At 26.2% G+C, this 25,612-nt stretch overlaps 1 protein-coding gene across 1 annotated transcript in view; it reads right to left on the reverse strand.

Annotated features, from left to right (window-relative positions):
* The window catches only part of LOC111642588, a 103,917-nt gene that overhangs the window by 67,033 nt on the left and 11,272 nt on the right, over positions 1–25,612 (reverse strand). Inside the window, exons 2-3 of the mRNA XM_023388948.1 lie at positions 13,308–13,453; positions 10,705–10,795 (exon numbers count right to left, since the gene is read on the reverse strand). Of these exons, the coding sequence (XP_023244716.1) occupies positions 10,705–10,795; positions 13,308–13,421 (205 nt within the window). The 5' untranslated portion in view covers positions 13,422–13,453. The remainder of the gene's footprint in view (positions 1–10,704; positions 10,796–13,307; positions 13,454–25,612) is intronic.

Genomic DNA, 25,612 nt, shown 5'->3' on the forward strand with positions numbered 1-25,612 from the left:
TGGGATGACCACTTCCGGGAAACGGAAGAACAAAGTTCGAATTACCCTTAAGACACGGAGGAACGGACAAAAGGCATTCGAGGACGGAACTGCGAGAGGTGCAGACGTGAAGAGTGGAGACTTGAGAGTCGCTTAAGCCACGAACGGAGGTACTGGAAAGATTGAGAAAGAAGTTCCCGTCCAGCGATAGCGGCAAAAGAATTTAGAAGAATAAGGATCGTAATACAGGATAGGAAGACAACGACAACTCGAGTTAGAAGTCATCGTGTGGTGTCCCACCTGACAGCACGTATAAGTCGAACATACCAACGAAAAAATCCCGGGTATTTCTTTGTCTATCATATGTATTCTGCTTTCATCCTCCTACTTCTATTCTTTTCTTCCACTAATATTAAGTTAGTATGTAAGATTAGTTATTAAGGTCGGGCCCTTTTATGTGATCGAGATCGGAAACAGTACAGTACGTGTGAATTGAAATATTGTAACAGTAGTAATATCATATACCATTTGTGTTAATAGTGACGTTGGAATCTATAAATAAAAAATAAGTTTTTTTTTTTTTCTCGCAAAATTATTTCATTGTAAAAAATCTTAATTTTGCTCACATATATCACAAAGTTACCTCTTCATTTCTTCTACCTTCCTGCTGTCCTATTTCTCTTGTCATTTCCTTAGTATAAGTTAGGACTAAGTTAGGTTTTAGTTATGTGGTTATAGAAGATTAATTGTTATGTGCCCTGAGATTTTTACTATCGTGTTTTGTTGTGAAACAAAAAGTTTTCTGTTTAATACACCTCGTATTGTAAAAATTTCTTACAAATCAGTTGGGATTCCTTATAAAACCAAACTTGTTCATAGAGAAATAAAAGGAAGTGTATATTCTAGTAGTTGTCGCAAGTTCCTTTCTGTACATTTCATCCGCAGATTGTACTGTCTCACCCATACAAACACCATAATTCTTCCAGAACCTTCTAAATTACCTAAGGAAGGATTGCACCTAATGTCTACCTCTAGGCCAAATTACTTGACATTTAATTAGTAATTAGTAGCATTATTATAACACAATATAATTTGGCAATTGTTTGGTATTAATCTAAAAATTCAGCTAATGGATGTTTATATTTGTATTTGTCAATTTCAGACATTAATGTTATGAGAAGTTACATTGTCCAGAAGCAATAGAAGTTCATGCCTGCTTATTTTCTTCTCAAACTGTTGTATCCATTCACAAAAATTTTACAAGTCATTCAAGTGTTTTGTTCCATAAATTTGAACAACAAGTATTCACTATAGTGGACACAAAGTTGTGCAACTTTACATGCTTAAAGCATTGCAAATTCTTAAATTTACCAATAATTAATGGGATACATTTGTCAATATCCAACTATTGCATTTGAACACAAAGCAATAGTTATGCAATCTTTATTTGGCTTTCATTCTTCTGAAGGCTTCATTACCAATGTTGTGTCAATTCAAGTTTATAAACTAATCCAATTTCATCTTTAGGCTTATATGTAAAAATTTTCAGAGTTGCTGAGCTTTAGTATGATAGTTAATAGAAGAATTTGAAGCTGTTTCACTATGCAGTTTAATTTGCTTGATATGATGGTGATTCTTAAACTTGTTAAGCCATCCATTTGAAAGCTTCAAATCTTTAATGTCCAGTTTCAGCAATCAATTTTCCTTTTTCAATAATCATTTGATCATCTATTATAATTAAACATTCATGCTTGCAGAAGAGTGATTAAATAAAACCATAAAAGTCAAATTTTGTATTTCAGAATATGTCACATGTAAGTTACAGTTAAACTCTGTACAAACTTGATTTGATTGTTGAATTTAAAATATATTCCACAGGATGTGTCAATACATTGTAAAAACTATAATAAAAATAAATAAAACGAAAATAAAAATAGAAATAAAAAGATGCAAAAAATGTATAATTTAAAATTAACTTAAACAAAAATTATTGTGCTAACTTCCTGTGTAACATACACCATACTGCCGAAAGGTGGAGTGAAGGTTCGTTACATGAACTAAGTGTTGTTATGTAAAATGACTCCCATATAAAAACAGCTCTGGGATCTGAGCACCATTAGAGTGACATCGGCCCATAATACATTGTAACCATTTTCTAAAGTATCTCTAGCAAGTTTGGTAGTGGTTCTGCAGTTTTTGATATCATCTTGATGTTCTTGAAAGCCAATTTTGAGCATTTATACTTTAATAAATAAATAAATAAAATTCAAACATTTTTGACACCTTCAAAAATGCCATCTTTAGGAAATTAGCTTGGAACAACAATGATGTATTAAATTGTAAAAAGTTCACACATGCCAATTGCAAATAATTCAAAATAACCAATATCAGAAAATTTTTTTTAAATTGGAAATATGAAATGAGACTTGGTTTTTGAGTGCTCATACTACTAACTCACTTAAGTCTCCTGAAAGATAGGAAATTCAAATAGATCTGGCAGAGCATAAACAAAATATTGATAGCAATAATCAAGTAACTACTTTAGCACAATATACAAAGGAGCTTGGGGTATCTACAAACCTTGGTGAGGCCAAATTATTATGGCACATGTACGATGAACACAAACTATAAATGTTAGAAACATTAGAAATATTTAAGGCCACATTAAAAGGAGTATGCATAAATCATACAGACTGAATCTCTATCTGCCACATGGCAATCAATGTAAGAACGTTTCATCACAAGACGTGCAAGTAAATTACAATGTGTAGAAATATATATCTTTATTTGTCTTATAATCATTTAATATTATATTTTATTTATCATAATTATATATATTACATATACATATAAATGTAATACTAATTTTTAAAATTATATTTTTAATTACAAATGCATAAAAATATAGGACATTTTATATCTTAAAAAATTAAATAATATCACTTATCAAGTAACATTCCAATTTTGAATGTTATCAAATTGAAGCTGGATTAGAAACCTAACATAGGCTTATGAAATAGACCAAAAAACATTCGTGTTCTGAATAAATGTGTTTGCTGGAAATGCAAGGATGATGTTGAGATTTTCAGGTTAAATAACAACAGTTAACAATGCAGATTTTTTATTTTAATGCTAATATTTGTACTCCTGATGTAAATTTTTATTGAGACATAAGCATGCAAGGATAATCCACACACAAATCATTGAGTATATACTCAATTATTTGTGTGTGGAATTGAGTGTATGAATAAAAATATATGATTCAGTCAATAAATAAATTAACAGAGAAACTCAAGTAATTGATACTGTTGACAAATTGTAGGCCTATTTATCAATAGTATTATTGATTACTATCAATAATATCTATAATAATCAATAATAATAATCAATAGTATAAGAACATAATACCATTGATAAATATAAAAAAGATAGATAATTGGAAAAATGAACTTTTATCTCTAGAGATAATAAAAAATATTCTGAAAACAAAAAATCACTTTTTCATTAACCTAAGCAAAGTAAATTAAAATTTATATAGAATAACTGTGTGTTTAATAAAATTTTTATGTATTTAATATTTTTGATTTTATATTATTCAATATTTAAAGAGATAATTAGTGTTTTAATTTGAAATATTCATATCTATAATATAATCGAGATGGATTGATAATAATAATAATAATAATAATAACTCTCCCGTGGTCACCACCTGGTCGTGGTGNAAGTTGAAATTTGGTACACAGTTAGGGTATGTCACAAGAACGCACACTAAGAAGGAATTTTTCGAAATTCCCCGGGGGAGAAAGACAGGATTAAGGCTTAACACTTCCATCAATAATGGAAGTGTTAAGTAACAATGGAAGTTTTAAGTAACAATGTAAGTTTTAAGTAACAATGGAATTGTTACGAGAAAGCGATGTGCAAGATTTACAGGCGCAGATGCAGTTTTTTCGTTTTTGCAGGAAATCAAACATATTTTTAGAACAATCTAAAAATTCTCTAATTAGTCTGGAAACAAGAGGACACAATTCTTGCATTCTGTGAAAACGGGTAAGGTTGACTGTAACATAATAATCTTTATCTTAGTTATCGTTACTTTTGCCCGAGCAACGCTGGGCCCACCTGCTAGTTCATAATAAGTTTTGTGAAGACAATCAACTTCATACCATAAATAGAAATAAACAATATAAAAAGATCAAATCAGTTTTTATTTTTTATATCATTATAATAATCAAATTTGATATGCACAAATAAATCTGTAGAAATATCAGTCAACCATCCAATTTAAACAAAAGCAATATATTCTAATTCAAGTACTATTTCTTTTTCACTCATGCATGAAATTATACAAATATTGTATAGAAAATTTTGTATAATTCATAGCACATTATTTCATTCATATCATTTTGAAATTACTAAAAAGAACTTTCTTGTCAATTATATTTTATATTACTTTTAAAAGAAATAATTTCATACATTATTTGTTAATAAAATTGAATTGAAGTAAGTTATTATTAATTTTTAATTTTATTACAAATATCACTAAATATTTCTTCATTCAATTTAAATGATTATTATTAATCTTTATATTAAGAAAAAAAAACAATCTTGCATTTAAGATAAACTTCAATTTTTATAAGGGCACATTGTCCTTGATGTTGTATCATGTGTGAAAATATGCTATTCAATGAACCATATCAAAACTATTAAAATAAGTCAAATTTACAAAATTTTACTTTTTTATTTTTTTAAATTATTTTCCAAAGTGAATTGGAGATTTTTGTTTTAAAAGATTTTTTTAAAAGTCCTAAATAATCTTTACAATATTTCATAATAAAATGGGTTTATTTTCAAATATAATTTTTTTCATATTCAATCAATGATTATAAAATTAAAAATTAATCATCCAGAAAACTGATTTAAATTTAAAATCAGTTTTCTGACATAAACAGAAATAAAAAGCTAAAACAAGAAATTTAAATTTTACTGGATAATTAACAAAATTAACCAGTAAAACCATCTAACTCTCGAGAATTCTATGTAAATACAACCAATACAATACCAACAAAATACAATCCAATCCAATCCAAATAAAAATTGTTTTTGGATCAATGTTAGATTTTAACAGCTCGATATTATTCCTTATGGGAAGAAAATTATTTTCTAGCACTAGTTCTGCTAGTTCTGTGTCTTTTCGATTAGCATGTAAGAAGTATTGGTTTTATGCTACACAAAAAAGTACTGGGTTTCATGACTGTATTATTTATGGAATGGACCAGTAGAATGGTATAGATTCTGGAGTATTCTACTAATGTTTTGGGTCTTGTCTTGAACCATAAGACTGTTAAGTGAAACACAAAGTGTTATTGGTAAAATATAATTAAGGGCCATATTCTGGTCATTGTCTCTGGTCTCTCGTCTCTCGCAAGCCAGTCGCTGATTGGCTAATCCAAATGATTAGCCAATCAGTGACCGGCTTGTGAGAGACGAGAGACCAGAGACAATGACCAGAATATGGCCCTATATTTCTTAAACAGATTATGTGAGGTTAGCCAATCAGGTGTAAGGTGTCATAACAGTCGAGCAGTCAAAACAGTCATGTGGGCGCAGAAAGACTCACCGAGACAGGGTTACCATTAAAAACCCATTTAATAAACATAGAAATTTCCTTACAAATTCCTTGATTGACGAGGTAGCACACACAAAACGTGCGGATAAAGTCTGAATAGAGTTTGAAAAGTTCTGTCTTTGTTACTTATGGATGGACATAGAAGGTGAAATACTCCGTAGGCCCAAGGGTGTTTATCACGGCTTTCAGCGGCTTCTCGAACAAACTGACGAATCTTTAGGAGTCACCCAGAGAACAATGTTTCCACAAGTTCCGAAATGTTCTTTTGTTTTCCAAAGATCTGGAGCATGCACAACCAAGAGAGGAAACACTACACATCCAAGATCCTGAAATGTCCTTGAAATTCTGGTTTTATAGATTTTCCAACCATAGTCGTCCCTCCATTGGTCTCTCATTGTCACATGGTGACAATTTGAAACCCTGTGAAGGATGTGGGAGAGGTCAACTTTGCGACTGAACACAACTCCTCTCCGGCCACATTTTCCTCGACTTTAATCTAGCTATCGTTTTAAATCTTTTAACAAAAAAAAACTTTCTTTGTTTATTTCAGATCTTTAATTTCATTCTTTTGCATAATGAAACGTGATTCGTTTAAAAAGCCATTGAATGCCTCCTTTCAGACCCCGTTTGGGTCCTCACAAGTAGCCATTTTTAGTGATAGGGTAATAACAACTGGGACAGACCAGAGCATAACTGCCTTTTGGTTTAATGGCCAATATAAGATTTAGTGTTTTGATAAGTTTGCTTTTTAAATGTTGGAATTCACTCTACAGATACATTATTTAGTGTTATTTTTATGATGTGTAACTTCACATTTAATTTATGGAAGACAAAGTAAGAATTTGGAATCTACAAATAAGGGAAATACAGTGTTTCCCTGAAAATAAGACTGGGTCTTATATTAATTTTTGCTCCAAAAGACATTAGATCTTATTTTCAAGGGATGTTTGTCCAAAGGTGCTCACTTGGGTCTTTACAAATACTTAAAATAAATGATAATATAAATTATAATTAAGTATTAATGTCAATAACAATATTTATTTATATTTCATTATATATTAATATTATTATGTTATAATTCAATACATCCATTGTTAGTTGCAATGAGTGTATTAAATATGACCATTTGGCTGCTGATCTTAACTGGGACTTATTTTAGGGGTAGGGCTTATATTACGAGCATCATGAAGAATCATGTTAGGGCTATTTATCCAGTTAGGTCTTATTTTCAGGGAAATGTAGTAATTGCAATGTTTTTATATATGATGGGCTGGTATACATTATTGAGGACACTGTAAAAGACAGAGTCAAATTTGTGGAATATTTCAAACTCTAGATTGTCCACTCTTTGAATGAGGTTTAGATCTAAGGAATAGACTTACATGATGATGTTTCTTGTTCAACTGTAAATTTTATGGAGGGATAGACACTGTTTAATATATTGACAAAAAATGCAAAATTACTGTCCATATCTTCCCATGCAAATGAGGATATCATCTACATAGTGTAAGTATAAAGCCTGATACTTTACAGTGTAAGAGGCCATGAAAATTTTGTTCTAAATTTCTTATAAGGATCTCAGCTAAAACATTTGAAAGTGGTGATCCCATGAGGAAGTCTTGCTGTTGTAAATAAATTTTGTTATCAAATATAAAGAAATTATTATTATTAACATTTTTGTAATATCAAAAACATTCAGAAAGAAAATACATAAGTTTTAATTTGAATGTTGCTTTAAGTTAATATGTTAGTTTCATATCCAGAAAACTGATTTTAATTACAGAGTATTTTTACAAAAATATTAAAAATACAAAAATTAAAAATTGAGATTGAATAAGAAAATGGGTTCATTTTAGCTATAACTAAGAACGAATTAATTCATAATTTCATTACAAATTCATATAAAAATAAAATAATAATACATTTTTCATTTACTATATAAAGTAGAATTTTTATTCTAAAATACAATTTACTATAGCATTTTGAATTTAATTCAGACAATTAAATTAAATTAGTCATAAATTTAACAGTTTTATATATTATAATCTGACTTACTATTATGAAACTAATCATTGATTTATTATAATTTTTTTATTTGTATTCATAATAGAAATTTAATTCCTATATAATTAAAATTATATATTATGAATTTTAAAAATAACTGAATTATTTGAATATAAATCTTTTTAAATAGCTATTTTAATATTTTTGAAAATTTTCATTATTGTTTTTTACATACTTAATTTTTTATACAAAACTGACATTTATAATTAATTGAACATTCATGTTACTAATTCATTTATAAATTTACATTGTAATATAAATATGGATTTAGAATTATCATTGTATTTATCTAAAATTTTAGAATTAAATCTTTATTAGTTTTAATGAATATTAAACTATGTTCTTTAAGCACTTTTATAAGTAGTCAAATAAATACAGACCAACTATGTTCAATAATAAAATGATCTTTATCATCAGTTATATATAATATGTAAATTTATAAAGTAGTATTTCTCTTTTATATCTATATAGATATTTATCACATTTTAATACATAATAAATTATGTATTCTTACATTCATATCGATGGAGATATACATATATATGTCTCTACAAAAATTCAGCAACAAAGTTAATGAGAAAGAATTCTTATTGTTTAAAATTACACAATAGAATGATTTATATCTGTTAAATTAAAAAATAATATTAATAATCAATAAAAGAATAGGTAAAAAAGAATGTGTTTGTTAAATAATGCAATAATGTATTACTAATTAAATCAAGATATAATATTTAATTAATTTTATTTTTATATCATTTATTACATGAGAAAATAATTTAACTTAAGCATTATCATGTTAAAAGCACCAAATAAACTGACTTTGATCATACATTTTTTAAATCATTGTTTTTCAAATTTTTTACATCAATGTTATAGAATAAATTATCAACTTCATCAAAAAATATATTTGACATGAGCTATTTTCCACATTATTAATAATAAGAACACAATAAGAAGATTAATAGGTACTGACATATTTTCATAGGGAAATGAATGAATTCTTAGCATATAAATTCCAAAGTAATTAATATTTTTCTTGTAGATGATCAAAGTTTATCAATAATGTCAATGGTGTCATAAAAAATCCTGAAATTTTACATGATTATTTTACATGATAATTAAACTAACTCATTTTAAATTATTTGTAATTAATTTCTTTGTTAAATTGAATTTCATATCTTAGTATCCTTGATAAATTGGAAGAATAAAATTTTAATTTTGTGCAATCCTAACACTTTGTCAAAATCTTGTTATTACTGTATCTACAGTACAGTGACATAAAGAATGAAGCTATACACTGTTTTGCAGCAGAAACAAAGTTTGCAAGATCTTTCTCAAATCTTTAATCTAAACTTCAAAACAAATTAATAAAGAAACAATTTATGTTATCTAAGAGCCATCTCATAATCAGATACAATCAATCTTCAAGTTTTCAAATTTTTTCAACTTCATGTCATTGTGGATTGTTCACAAACCATTCTCAAATCATTCAAGCAACAAAGAGCAATATTACCATATATTTGTTTTATCAATTCATAACTTTCAAGTTACAGTTTTATCAAACATTCATCAAAATTTAGTATTACATCATAATAAACAATAATAATAATAATAATAATAATAATTTGCATTAAACATTTTGTTTAATGCAAATTATTATTCAATTATTTTGTTAAATGCAAATCTATCATCAGTATCTGGAAATGAAAAAATATAAATGAATTTGTAGAGAGAAGCAATATGACTGATCAACTATCATAAATAAATTTAATCTAGTTCCTATGTGATTTTGTATTCTAGTGGTAATAGTTCTAAAACTTAATTCTCAAATTTTGTATAGATTTGGTAGCTATAACTAATAAGAAAATGTTATTAATAAAAGTATTATGAATAATATTTATTTATAAGATGAAATTTCAATTAGTGAATTATTATTTTATCTTATCAATTACCATTCCATTATTAAAAATTTTATTCAAGTAAAAATGATATAAATTGAATTAGAAAATAATAATGCAGACATAACTTAAGCATAATATTTCTATTTATATATTTGAAGATAAGCAAAATATTATTTAAATTTAGTGATATCAATTTGACTGAAATATGTATTTATATTAAGTACGTATAGTAGATTCTACAGGTTAAGCAGAACTCAAACAACCAGCATAAAAATTGAAGACATAATACTTGAAATTAAAAATTAAAATAAAAAATCAATTTCTAACAGAAATATATGTTTAACCTCGTGCACTGCACTGTAAGCCCATGCTTTGTGCATCACATCCCACTTCCCAGTTTATTGCCTGACATTTAACTAAAATTGCACACTCCATTCATAAAGCTGTTTTTAAAATAAAATTGTGTGACAATATAATTAGATCTCTAATTTTATAGATACATTACATCTACAAATCTTACATCAGTTCCTGTTGGCTATGTACTCTTATTTAAATAAATATTTATCTATTATGTATAAATGCAATAAGTTATAAGATATATTTTAAAGCTATTATATTATGACCACATTATAAAACTGCCATATAATTAAATATTTTATTTATTTTTTCTTATATTCTTTTCCTATATAAATGAAAACTAAAATATTTTAAATTATGAAAATGGAAAGACTTGCTGTTTAAATTATAATGTTGCTAACCTTGAACTTAGAGCAATAAATATGAAAACACCTTAAATTTTGATTATAAAAGAAAATTCTCATTCTAAATTACTTTATTTTAAATAATTAGATATTAAAATATTTAGATAAAAGATATAAAATCAATAAATATGTTTAGTGCATCAGACATAAAAATATAACTTTATATCTTTATAAGATAAAGTTGGCAGTGACCCAAAACAAATATAATGTATTTGCATATTCATTATAAATCTTCATATTTAATTTCTTAAACATATTTCTTGCTTTAATTCTATTTTAAACTCCTTTACTTGATTGAAGATTGTCATAAAAATATTTAATAATTTTATATATATAATATATAATAATTATTTAAGATAATAAACATTACCTGTGTAAAGAGCCAAACCGAACAATTCTGAATCATTTAAACCCAAATAATTACAGACTTGTTCAAATAATTCTTGTCCTTTTGTTTTTAACTAAAATTAATAGAAATAATAAAATTAGCACATAATTTATTAATTTTTATCTATAAAATTTTCAGTTTAATAAAAGGAACTTAGATTAAATGCGTTTATATCTACTATTCGATTTAAAATGTTTAATTATTATTATATTTAAATTAAGTTTATTCCATACTTAACTATTTCTTTCTCATAAATTATGCACTTTTCATTAATGTCAATTTATATACAAAAGCTATTAATTAATTTCATAATAATCATAATAGAATAAAATTTAATAAATTCCATCATGTCAGCATTTCAGATTTATTTCATATTAAATGATTTTGAGTTAAAACCAGTATATATTTAAAAATTTTTAAATGTTAATATAAAACTATGATATAAACTTACATTACATGTTATTTATCAAGTTAGATTTTGTACAGATGTTTCACTAAATTGTTGTAATTAATTTATTAATTTTTTTTGTTATTCCAAATTTTAATTACATTTTCTCATTAATGTAGTAAGCAACAATAACAACAAAAAATAGTTAAAAATTAATTTAAATTTCTTTTTTAAAATATACTAAAAGATTTATTCAGTTAACTACTCAATTGTATTAAAAATCGTGACTATTATGACAATTGTATTAACTGGACTTACATTAATGTAATTATCATTAAATATAAACAACCCAAAGCGTGCTCAGCAGAAAATAATAAACATTAACTTAACACCTGATCACTCGCTGAGAGATTTATTCTTACAACAAACTTTGTTGTAAGAATAAATCTCTCAGCGAGTGATCAGGTGTTAAGTTAATGTTTATCATTAAATATTTTATAGTGTTTATTCTTTGTTTCCAATACAGTTTTCTTTTTTATACATATCTTATTTTTAATATTATATTAAAAAAATCAATAAAACTAATATAAAATTTTATTCTTTACAATTCATTATTTATAGATATTCATTTAAATAATATAATAATCATATTAATCTACAAACTATATACATATATACTTTATAAATAAAAGTTTATATATTTTTAAATATGTCATTTCCCACAACTCATATGACATAAAATAAATTACAAACATAAGAACACAATGACAGTTTTCAAATGACCTCAAGCAAGATCTTAAGCCAGATAGCTTATATATTTTATAAATCATCACTCTTATTTTCTCTGACACCTAATAATTTGCTGAATGGATCATTCTTTCTTTAATTTTATTTTCTAGTTGTTATTGTTAATATTTTTTGTTTATTTTGAGATATTTTAAAACTCAATAGAACAACATTAAACAATGTCTTCATTTTAAATAAAATATTTTCATTTTATATGAGTATATAAATATTTTTTATAGATTAAGTAATTTTATAAAATATATATAAATATAAAATCAATATGAGACTGTTTTCAGTTTCTGAATTCAAATTTATTTGTTTTCCTTAGAAACTGCCATAATCAATTTTGAAACATTTTACAGTAAATTTATTAAAAATTAAATCAATATTTCAAATTCATTCAATTTTAATTGATTATTTACATACAAATTGGCATTGATCATTCATAAATTTGTGTATGTAGATATAAATTGATGAATGATCTAAGCCAATCTTCAATGTATACTGTATTCCTAACAAAAACTGATTAAAATACTGTACTATATCAGTGTTTGTGTAAATTCATGCCTAATTTCAACTTCAAATTAACAATATTTAACATAATTAATTCATTGAGCATATATAGTGATTCAAATTTTTAAATTTCAAAAATGCTAATAAGCAAAATTAATAAAACTCTACAGCAATAGAAAGAAAGGAGTCCAGTTGCTTTATTGGAACTGTCAAAAAATAAATATACCTTCACTTTTCAAGTTCAAAAGTTGTCTTCAGGAGTTATTCAATAAACATTTGAAAAACTTTCTAAACTTCTCAAAAACTCCAATGCTGGTAAAACAAGTTTCTAAAACACTAATATATACCTGTATATATATCCAAAATTTGTTAAAACTTTTATTATACATTTAAAACATCAATAAAACTTTAATATTTAGTGAAGTTCCAATAAAGCAGTTGTGACAAATATTGGATATTTAATTACTTAGAGCTATAAATTATTATTTTTGTTGTTTACAAACATTTTGTTCCTTCAGGTTCTTTTAGAGATGCATATCTTGTCTGCATATTGTGAATTTAATTAGAAATAGTCAAATAAATACAGATTAACAAATATATACATGCAGTCATTATGATATTTTTATTAATATTTAAATGTATTTATGAATTTATAATAAGTAAAGAATAAGAATAAGATAATGTAATAAGCAAGTGAATAAAAATATCTTAATATAAAAACCTATATAAAATTTAGGCATTTTTATTTTTTAATTAAAATTATTTTTCAATTATGCTAACATAGAACATATTTCATTTATTAAATAACCTTGACCAATTTCAACATCTCTGAAAATACTTGTAGTATAATTAAGTTAATTTACTTAATTTAATTTGTTAATTTATATAATTTACTTACATCGACAACAAAATAAAGTATTTCTTTGGTCAATAATTCTATGGCAACATATTTTTTCCCTGAAGGCAATGGAGCTGAACATGATGTTAAGGCACAACGATTTGAATGATGCATACTGTGATTAATTATACTTCTTCAATATACATCTAAAAAACAGAAAAACAATAACTTTGCAAATTGCAATGCTACATTAAAAATCAAACTAGAATTCATTTAATTGTAATGATGATAACAATTGATTTAATTATCTGTATTAAATATAGACTATGTTTAATTAAAACTAGATAAGAACCTTTGATAAATTATGATTTGATTAATATTATTTATGATATAATTTTTAATTGCTTTTAATGTATAAGCTTATTTTAATGTGCTAAAAATTATGACTAACTTGACAAAATATTACTTTTAAGTTTTCATAATATCTTATCTTTAATTAAGAAATTTTTCCTTTATTAATTATACAGTATTATATAACAGCCATATGATTATTTTGTAATTTTCTCTATAAGATATTTTATGATGCAAGATATTTAAATTTTTAAACCTAAATCATTCATAGTACTGTACATATAAAACATTTATATTTTGAATTCAATTTTAAACTGAATTCATTAAACATAAAAGGCTTTTTATATAGGCTGTAAAAAAATCTATGACACAACTCAGTTGAAGAATTGCATTATAGAGCTTCTTTTAAAAATTATTCTAGCATGTTGATGAATACAAATAGATAAACACATCTTTTAAAACATCCTTTGGTTTATTTAATTTATTATTTCATCTATTTAACAAATAAATTCATTAGAATTCATATGATAGTCTACTAGCTTGGATCCAGATCGTTGTTTTTTCTCTGAAACTTTTAAGAGGGATGTGAAATTGCCTGAAGCATTCGAACAGTTAAAAAAAGCAAAAAAAAAAAAAAACTAGTGCCTCTTATCCCCAGGAGCCACTGAAAAAGGAAATATCAGTCACGGAGGAGAATTTCTAACAACAGAAGGCTTTTCAAGATCTCACCCCTGAATAAACTAAATGCTTAATTAATATTCACCGACTACACGAGAATTGCTACTTTCCATACGATTCATTAGAGGAACATAAGCTAGAGAAGCGATACATTGTTTCGTGATAAGTGTATAAAAAATATTTGAGTATAGAAACGAAACGAAACAATTTTTCTGGGCGAACACTCGTCTAAAGCGGGTGGAGATACCAACAAACGGTCGACTCCACCAAAACAGTTTTATAGGAATTCGTGACGTTATGTTCTTTTTGAAAATAGCATGATTATCTACCGTTACTATAAAAATTAATCCTAAAGCGATGTTTCTAGCGCATAAAGATGTCATGCGAGATAAAATCATACGAAATTGTGTTGTACAAAACTGAAAACAAATTATTAAAATTAAATAATAAGTTATTTACAATATATTGATTTAATTTAATTAATTTTATAAAATTCTGAGCTTTCTAAATTCATCAATTGTTAATCTCTAAATGCGCAATCTGTGTTTAGAATTTCAATAACGCAACGTAATTACAAATACGAATAAATGAATTATTTAATTTAAAACACGGCTTAAAGTTAATCACTCCATACAAAAATTAGTTCTAACGAAACGTTCTTTATAATAAAATATGTTAAAAGTATAAAATATAACAATTATATGGTAAAGCTTTCCAGATCATTTTAAATATACTAGCCAGAACCCGTTAAATATTCGGTTTGATCAGAATATAGTTTGCCAATTAGTTCGGTGCCACGGTCATTTTGAATTTTGAATCGAATTCATATTGAATAAATATTTTCATAAATTCTATTCGTCTCTTATTTTTAATTTTACAAACTTCACTATTGAATGAAAAAGTATGTTCACTCATTGTCACCACTACATAATGAGAGCTTGTTTGATCAATTCCTTTATATAAGTACGATTTATTATCAATGATGCAAGCCAGTGATGCAACTTTATATTGTAAAATAAACCTAATACATTATATAATATATATCTATAAAAATGTATTAATAAACTCAAATACTAATCTACGATCTAATTAGAATGCGTTCATTTTTATAAAAATTTCAAAGAATATTAATTATTTCTTTACGAGAAAGAAATTATATAGTCTTTTGAACCTTTTTAACACAACTCATAACATAATAGCAGACATCTTACAAACGAACTGAACAACTTAAGATAAGTAGACCTACATGCTTTACAAATGGACAATATATAACTAATTCGAATACATAATTAAGCTATACTTTCGAGCTACAATCGTGTCTATTGTATTAAGCAAATTATACGAAGGAATCAGGACAACGATCTCCAAATATACTTCAAATTTTCAGTTGGAACAGCTGGAAGAAAATCTTTCATAATCAATTGTCAAAAAGCTAAATAATAAAATTTTACTATTTTTTTTTTAAATATTAAATTTAGTAAAACTGAAAGAGAATTTATTACAGATTATTTAAAATATATTAAAAGACTTTTTCTATTTTTATATATGTTCATTTTCTTTAATATTTAATTTTTCAAGTTTCTTATATGCTATTTTAAATTTTAAAATTTTTACGATATATTTTTTAATTTTATACATAATAGTACCATAAAGTAAGAAAGTCCCAGCCTAACTGATCATATTATTTAACTAAAACACTAAAAATAACAGCAATACAGTACAGTATATAAATATTTAATACATTTATAATAATTATATATTTGAAATCTCTAAATATTCTAATTGTTTAATCAATAATGTTATTGCCGTTAATACAAGTTGTCTCCCTGATAAACTGATTAAAAAATATTCTGAATCATATTAAATTTTAATTTTGATGTTGGATTTAAACAAATAATAACTCCCAACTTAAGTCTATCTACTTCTTAAACGTCTATATAAGACTTAAAATATAATGAGGCCAACTATATCCCACAATCCAGATTTTTCGGTAAATTCAATTATTATGTTAACCCATAATACGCTTGGTTGTACTTAAGCTTATATATACTCAAAAGTAACAATAAAAAACACGTTGTTTTCACCCTACTTAAATAATTTATAAGCTTCGGGTTATATGTCCTTTCGTAATAAACCATGTCAATTCAAGAATAATTTTTCGGATGAATTCTGATATTAAGATAGAGAGGTAGAGGTTGCTTTGTAAAACCAATGGGTTTCGTACAAAACTCGAAACTTGTTAAATGTTTATCTATCCAAAAGTTTTCATAATGATTTATTGTCATTAAGAAAAATATCCTCCTTTATCATAAAATATTCAGATTCTAGTTAAACTGGGTTTGTAATTACGAAGGATCGGATTTATGACAACATATTTCTTACGCATAAAACCCATAGGCAAAACGACCAGACTTTTTTTTTTGTTTTTGTACTAAATATGGAGAGCACTTCCTGAAATTAAAAATAAAATCAGTCTGAGATGTATGTTATGTCACTTATCAAAAGACGAATGTTTTGAAGTTTTGCTGTGTTGAATGCTAAACGCGAGTTGTTCATATTTTTTCACAAAGGACTGAATCGTTATAATTACAATCTTAATTGTATTATTTTTTAAGAAAATGTGTAAAAAAATGTAGTAAATTAAGATACGTGTTTAACGGTATAAATATTAATGATGACATTTTGAAAAATTATTTAACATTCGAGCCGAAGCTTGAATGTTCCATAATCGTTATCGTCTAATCGGATACCTGACTCTATTTAATATGAATACGTATGTGACTTAGCAATTGGAAAAAAAAAACTATTTATTAATGTAAAGTAGGAAAATGTGCAAATCTATTGGTAGACTGTTTAAATCTAGAAATAAATTAATTGTAATATACAGGATGGTTGAAAAAATGCCTTTAAAACAGGCGATTTTAACGAGATTAACTATTCTATCCATAAAAGTCAAGTGTTTAAAAAATGCTCGCAAGTAATAAGGGAAGATTTGAGTAGATAAATTCTTCATATACTGTATAATTTGCAATCCGCGAAAATATAACATTGGGGAATGCTTCGCTCTACTGAAATGACCTTGGCAACGTTCGAACTGTTATCATTTTTTGTCGCCTCACTGAACATTCCAACTTCAACATAGATATAAGGATCAATTTTAAGTGTAGAACTGATACATTGCATTTCGTATTTTTCATATTTTTTATCAAAATATTAACGAATTTTGAGTCCATCATAAATTTTTATTATAGAAAATTCCTAGAATTTCCGAGATGAAATTTGAGTGAAATTTCAGAAATAAAATTCTCGTTTACAATGAGATATCTAAAATATTTACAAATATTTTAAATCGTGAATTTTATATATTATTTATATTTTATTAATGGAATGTCGAGAAACGAGTTGGTAATTTGCATTTTACTTTTGCATATCTGACTGATATAAACTACTTTAAATATTTTTTCTTGAATTTCTTCTTGAAATTTTAAACTAAAATGCTTATTTGAATATAAAATAACTTAAATATCATGAATTTTTTACAGGCTATTGGAGGACTTTTAAATTAAATCGAACAACAAAAATGATGTCAAGTTATTAGACCATGACCACGTAAAAAGCCTGAATATAAATTAATCTTGATAGCAACCATTTTATATTTTGCAATGGTTTAAAATCAGTCACAAATTATTATTTTAATAACTGTTAATAAAATAAATATTACGTAATTTCGATTTTATTGTCTTTAGAATTTGCAGTTCTCTTTGGATCATGATCATGCACAGAGCATGACGAAGATTCTTTGTCCTTGAACATAATCCGCATAAGCAATTAGTAGGTTTCTTTAACGATTTTTCTCTGAACCGTATCTCAATAGACAGTAAGGTTACAATAGAAGTAGGCATGTTCATTCTCATATACATTTTTTTACCTTCTCCCTATTGAATGAATAGCGTCATCGGTCCGTTAGATATGCGTTTTGCGATGATTTCGTGCAAAAAAAATGTACAGTTTGTTCGTCATCTTTCGAGTTCCCGGAATTTAAAGAATTTTAGGAAACTGCATTTTACCCTGAGATTTTTTAGCTTTCTCTAAAGACAAAAAGTGTTATTTGTACGGGAAAAAATATATTATACTGTAATAAATATATACAGTATACGTGTATTGAGAACTATACAAATGCAAATGTACTGAAATTTTTAAATTTCAAAATTATAATTATTTTACAAATATTGATTAAATATCACAATACTTTCTTATTTTAGGAATAATAAGTATTATTTCGAACAACAATATGCACATAGTTACTATAAAATTTAAAAAGAAAAAAAAACTTGGCCTTTTCATATTCACTACTTGTAAATCAATAAATTGGCAAGCATGCAAACACATTTAAGAGCATGCAAAATCCTACTTAAGATACGGTTCCATATGACAGCAAGTAAGATATTATTGCTGTGGAAATTATCCAAATCGTTCCTAGGAAAAGAAAGAAAAACACGAAGTTCCCAGCAGTTCATAGTTTGCATACACCTGTAGATTCCTTTAAAAAAAAGTGCACGAAACAATTCAGCGTAAAATCGAATTCCGTAGAAGATCTGAAAATTGTTCAGCGGAAAATATTTATATATAATTAAGATATTTGTATCATTATAACTTTAATCTCTACAATTATATAAATATATATAAATACAATTATATAATTATATATATATATAAAACACATGCACTGTACATACTGTACATAGATGTGTATGCACATATATTATATGTGTAATTTCCCAGTTATTCAATTTTGAAGCTTACTACCAGAAATAATGATAAGAGTAATTGTTTAATGTTCTCATGCAAATAATGTACAGATAATTTATCTTCTCAATGATTCGTTCATTAATTACATCCATATTAATGAATGTTCTATTCTGGAATTCCGATAAAAATTTCTTGTAAGAAATTATATTCTAGGATAAAATTTATTTCTTATTAGTCTGAACAATTTTAACAATGAATAGAATTTAAATAATTTTTAAAACGCGAACACAATTTAAGAAAAACTGTGTTTAAATTTAATGATTATCTTCTATAAATGAATAATTTTTAATATCTATTCTAGTTTAAATCACTGTTAAATAGCATATAATTCAACTAAAAAAATTAAAAATTACTGAAATTTCACCGTCGGCATTAAGAACTGACCTAATTAACCACATTTTTAGCCAGACAAGCGCATTTTTAAAATAACATTATTAATTCTTAAGTTTTTAACTATAGATTGTTACTAAAAAGAGCAATTTGTCACGATCAATATAATGGGACTAAATTATTTTTGGCAACTTTCTTATTTAAAAAGAAGAAATAAAAAATTACTTAACAAATAAAATTCGAAAAATTCCAAATAAGAACTTGTTTATTTTCACTTTAAAAAAAAAAACTTGAATTATTTTGTTTTTAATAAATTAATTAAATTAATGATGTATATAAATTTATGAACAGATTCTTATCTCTTTGATATAAATTAAATGAATATTTAATAAATAAAAAAAATGATGTCTGAATTTTTTACATAGTCATAAGTTTAAAAGTTTTTTGTTCACTCCCTCTTAATACTTGTATTTTAAGATTCCTTCGAGAATTATTTCAAATTGAAAACTCCGTATTTATAGTTGAAAAAAGAGGAGGAGCCAGCGAAATATACTTGGCTGTACTTGTCCGACTATTGTCTCCTGCATCAGAAACGTATAAAACCTGTCACGCCAACTAAATAACTGTCGGATGTGACGTCATGGGACAGAACGTTGGCATTCGGTTCTCGCGTGATGAAATGTCAAACATGAAAAAGTGCGTGCGGGTCACCAGGTGAGTGGAGCGAGTGAATCGAGAACGATTCAAATTTTAGGCAGTTTTAATAATTCTTATTTAATTAAATTTTTATTCTCTGCCTTCATCCCATTTGATTTCCTATTTTCCTCTCTCCCTCTATACGAAAAAAAAGAAGAAACAGTTAAGGAGCGTAAAACTTTTTTAAAAAAAGAAAAAATGTGGGTGTATAGAATTAGCAGACAGGTGTTATGGCAACCTAGTAGCAACTGCAAACGACCTTGAAGGTTTTCTTGTAGGTAGAGATGGAGGACAGAGTACAGAGAGATTTTTCGCTCCCCGCTGCTAACCCGCACGTCTTCGAGTTCAAAGTTACCATACCGGAATGTAATCAACCGTATATAATGTTATGTACATTAATAAAGCTAATAGAGAAAAACTGAATAATGTAAAACACGTTCGAAAAATGTTGACGACTTCACAAGTTAATACAACTAAGAGTGGGAAATTTATCAATTTTACGTTAAGTTTACCCGATTACGTTCGAATGTGAAAACCTTTTTAAATTTTTTTGGCATCGTCTCTTATAAAAAAATTAATTTAATTTAGATTTAAATATAATTAAAATATAATAAATCTGAGTCAAGTCATTTCATTATACTGTATCTAACTGTAATCTTTTCGCATGATTTAATAAATTTTAATCAAAATCTTAAAACTTTATTAAATTTTGAATCTCGCAGTAAAATAATATTTAGGTAAATATGTTATACAGTTTCAAAACTTCGCAGCTTATTAAAATATATTTATGGTATCTACATAATTACTAAATTTAAATAATTTTAATTACATTAAAAGAAAATGTCTAAATTTCTCTGAATTATTAAAATCCAAATTTTGAAAATTTTAATTTTTAGATCATTTAAACTAATAAGTTAAGAAGAAAATTCTATGAGATCGTGTAAATAAATCTTATTAAATTGAAAGAGTTTTAAGCGAAGTACTTTATAATTTACTAAATTTTAATGAAAATTGCCAAATTCTATTAAATTTTCTTAAGCATTACTTAATTTGCTAGATTTTTTAATTTAATTTTTAATAATCTGCTTTGATGAATTTACTAAATTTACAAATTTGAGTTTAAAATGCTAAACTCATAAATTCTATTTTATCATTGGCAATTTCCAATTTAGTGAAATAAATTAATAAAATAATATCAGTTTTACATTTTAATATTTTCATTATTTTCTCTCTCTTTCGTCCTTAACTTTACTAGTCTCAGATCAATTTATTTGTTTTTTTCTTCCATTATATTACATAAAATTTAAAGGTGAAAAAAAGCTTAACATTTCTCGAACAATAATCAAAAATACCAGAGATATTTTTTAAATGTGTACATCATTTAAAATACTACAAAATTAATTAAAACGCCATTTACTCATTTACTAGTACCTTTCCCAAATCTTGTCTCCTCCTGATCTACAATGTCATTTGAAAAAGGTGTTAGTCAGACATTTTATCATTAAACACCGTATAATTAATTGTATGTTAATTTATGTTCGCTACGTATTAAATGGATAATGATGCAAGGCAACGTCACAAGGGCCAATAACCGAATAAATCCGAAGAGTTCCGATCACAACCGACCTTCTGGCAAAATAGCTTTCAGGGTAGTTCCCCTCTTATGTACAACCTTGTTCCATTACATTTTTCTCCCCCCTTCTCTTGATATTTGCCTTCCAGCTGGCTTTTTAAGACTTCTTTCTATAGACGGCGGCCATTTTTCCAATCAGATTAGATTACTTTGTATTGTTTTATGACTATCAAAATTATAATTTAAATATTCCAAAAATAAGATTAACTATAAAAATCAAAGTTACTTCAAAACCGAATAATACGATATAATTTTCCACATATAAATTTATTGGTGTATTAAATAACAACGTGTTTTAGAAAATTTGATAAAAAGTAACTTATTTCTTCAAAAACTGCGGTTAAAAATTTTTTACGGAAGAATTAAAAAAATAAAATAGTATTACGCAGGCATATAAATTGATATCTTTTTTTATTTTTTTTTAATGTCCTAAAATATAAAAATTTGCAATACGGAAAATAGCATGGTCAAAAGCAAAATAACTGAGATTTTTTTCATGGAGGAAACTTTATAAAATGCTATTTTTACGATTTAATTTTTGGGACTATATAAAGATCAAGAAAACATACGAAAATTCCATTTTAAAATATATTTCCAAAAAAAAAAAAAATTAAATGCTATCTTTTTATCCTTATCCGTAAACAATGCTTCATTTTGTAGAATATTTAGTGCAAATTTGTTGAGAACCACTAAGACAAAACTCATCTGTTTTCTTCGTATTATAAGATTGTGTCAAGAAAAAAATTGCCATGTGTCTTCAACACTCACCTACTTTTCTTTAATAATAATAATAATAATAATGTATTACTGTATTAATATATTTAAAAGGACAGAAAATTAACTTCACGTGATAGTAATTAACAATTCGAACCCGTTTTACTACTCGAAATATAACATTCAAAAAATGTTATTGCCTCAATTTACGAGAAAATGTTTATAACGCAGGATAACATCAATTTATTATTCACGGGGAAAAAGTCTAGTTATCCTTGCGTAATTTATAAAATAGGTAACAGAATACATTAGATAAAATAGGTAAATATGAATAAGTACACAAAACTTAAAGAATGTGTCGTACATTAATTAAAAATTATAATTATTTTTATATTTTATATATATCATGAATGAAATAGTAGTGTATTATTCGCGACCTTTGATCTCGCTTATTAATCTTTAAAAAAATAATTATATTCGCGTTATTATTATAACAAATTTGTCCGCGACTTAGACAAAAAATTTAAATATTAAAAAAAAATCAAATTCAACTTGGAAGCAAACCTTGAAGCGTAACTTCCAAAACGATAAGCATAATAACGGAATGTATGACAGATTTATAACTTCTTCGCATTAAAATGATATTAACGCGACGTATGTAATAGAAAATGAAAAATATATGATCGATGCCGATGTTTTGATGCCGTCAATGTTTGTATATCAGTAACCAGTACAGCCATAAACCCTAGCGGGCACATGGTCTGTACACCAATTATTTACCTTGTCCGACGAAAAGATGCGCTTACAAACTTAACATTTACTTCTACATTTTACTTGTAACATATTTTGAAATATATTACTTACTTTTTTTTGTGAATTGCCGTGTTTCACATTGACGAGTGGAGGGAGAATCGTCGTCGATGTTAATCCAACGTTTTCTCATCCGCTCGATTTGCTTTAGCTTGTCTGATACTCTGTACACGTATAACATCGGCATGCCAGATAGAAAAAATACATTACCTAGTTTTTACTCATGCTACCATCTATCGACCAAGATATGAAGCTTAAAATTCGAATTTCTCTATAGACTTTGCCTTCATTTCACGTTACAGTTTCACGTATAAATTCTTTAAAACATTTTTTTTTTTTTTTTTGTTTTTTTTACAGAATTTAATTATAGATTATTTATTTCTCTATTAAAAAATAATGTAATAGAAATATTTTTCAAGGAAGAAAATTTTAGAAGTGATTTTTATCAGCATTTGGCATAATTCCTGGTAAGAAAAAACTCGTGTATTGATTATTATCGTAAATCATAAAAATCGCTTCAAACGTATGACTTAATATCGTATTATCGAATTCAATTGTTCTTAACTGTTTAATATTCTATTAAATTCTTGATTTTATCCATGCCTATTGTGAATCTGCATCTATTGTGAATCTATATTATACATATAGATGCGATCTCCTCCCTCCTAAATTTAAATTGACGCTAGAAATGAATAGCGAAGTTAAGATCGACAGCTTTGCATTTCTTAAATATATATTTTAAAAAAAGACTATTATTATGGATAAAAATATACAGAAATCGGACGATCTTTAAATAGCAATTAGGTCTAATTATTTTTATGAAATAAGAAGGAGAATACTTTCTGTATCTTTGCTATTAATATCTGAACGTCGATATGTCCTGAAGTGTGTTTTCGTGTGGCTAGCTAGCCAAATAATGGTAGTTCAGTTATATTTTACGTCATTATTTCCCGTTGGTATTGTTTCTCGAGAAACGCTTTATTTATCCTTTAGCAAATGGCATTATCAACAGTCTATTAATTTCTTACACCATGATACTAAATAACGCTACGAGTTGTTTCTGGTTATCCTATTGCTCTGAAGGATCCGGGATTGTATCCGGGCGAGCAACTTTAGGATGAGCTTGCTACTCGGCCGCCTCATTGTATGATTAGTCAAATCCATAATCGGTATGATTTATAAGATCTCGTAGTGCTCACAGGGCAAAAGAGTTACAAAACGACGAAAAAAAAATTAATTACCTCAAAACTAGTTGATGTTTGGTTTGTATGGTAATGCTGTTAGATAAGTACAGTGCATCATTGAAAACGTAAGAAAAAAAGACGTTTTAATGAGTGATTTCATTAAATTAAAAAGCAGATAGGAGGGAATATTGAAACAGCAAGCATTGAAAAAGGTATTCAAACAAAAACTAGCTGTAACAATACAGTTATCTATATCAGAAATTAAGATAAAAATATATATATAAATTCAAAACATTAATAAGTGATAACTAAACGAAATGTGGCTTTTAGAAAGTGCTAAAAATAAGTAATTAAGGATAAAACAACAACAACAATAATAATAATAATAATAATAATAGCGAATAGTCTTTAAAACATTCATAGAAAAATTATGACGATTCGTTCACATCTAAATGCATAACTACTGTATGATCATCATTATCTCAATTTGCAACCATTGAAATTTTTGCTCTAAAATGTAATTCTTATGGGGAAGCAAAGAACGTATATTTTACCAACCTATCTACAACTTATTCGTAATTTGGCCTGGCAAAAGAAAAGTTTGGATACAACTGTTTTAGAACACCAAGTAAAACATTATCACAGTGTGTTTCGGACGCCCTTATCACATGTTTTTCTTGAAAACCATTCGTCGAGAAATTTGAAAAACTTTATGGTTAAAGCCCAAATCGATTGAGGACATTGTCGTGAATCAGAACTCAGCAGAAATAGGACCAGTGGGCCCTGATTCTTCTTAATTTGCATATCGGAACATCGGTCGAATCGGATATCGTTGGATATAGGTTTTCGTAAAAAAAAAAAAAAAACTTTATCTTTGGAATGTAAAGTTAACATTATTAACTTTGATGTAAAAATGAAACTTTGTGAATTGGCAAAGTTTGATCCACCAGAATCAACGATCAGAAGAATTATAAAAGTTAAAGAAAAAATTCTCGAAGCTGTGAAAAATGCTCAATCTTTAAATTCAAACATCATTCATAAACATCACGGTATTATTGCTGAGATGAAAACAATGTTAAAATTATAGTGTGATGTTCAAATAAATGTGAAAAACTGTATAATAATGAGTTGTTATACATATGTATTATCTACGTTCGAAC

The sequence above is a fragment of the Centruroides sculpturatus genome, unplaced genomic scaffold (assembly GCF_000671375.1).
Source record: "Centruroides sculpturatus isolate CEXI.00-Female unplaced genomic scaffold, Cexi_2.0 scaffold3, whole genome shotgun sequence".
Classification (NCBI taxonomy): domain Eukaryota; kingdom Metazoa; phylum Arthropoda; class Arachnida; order Scorpiones; family Buthidae; genus Centruroides; species Centruroides sculpturatus.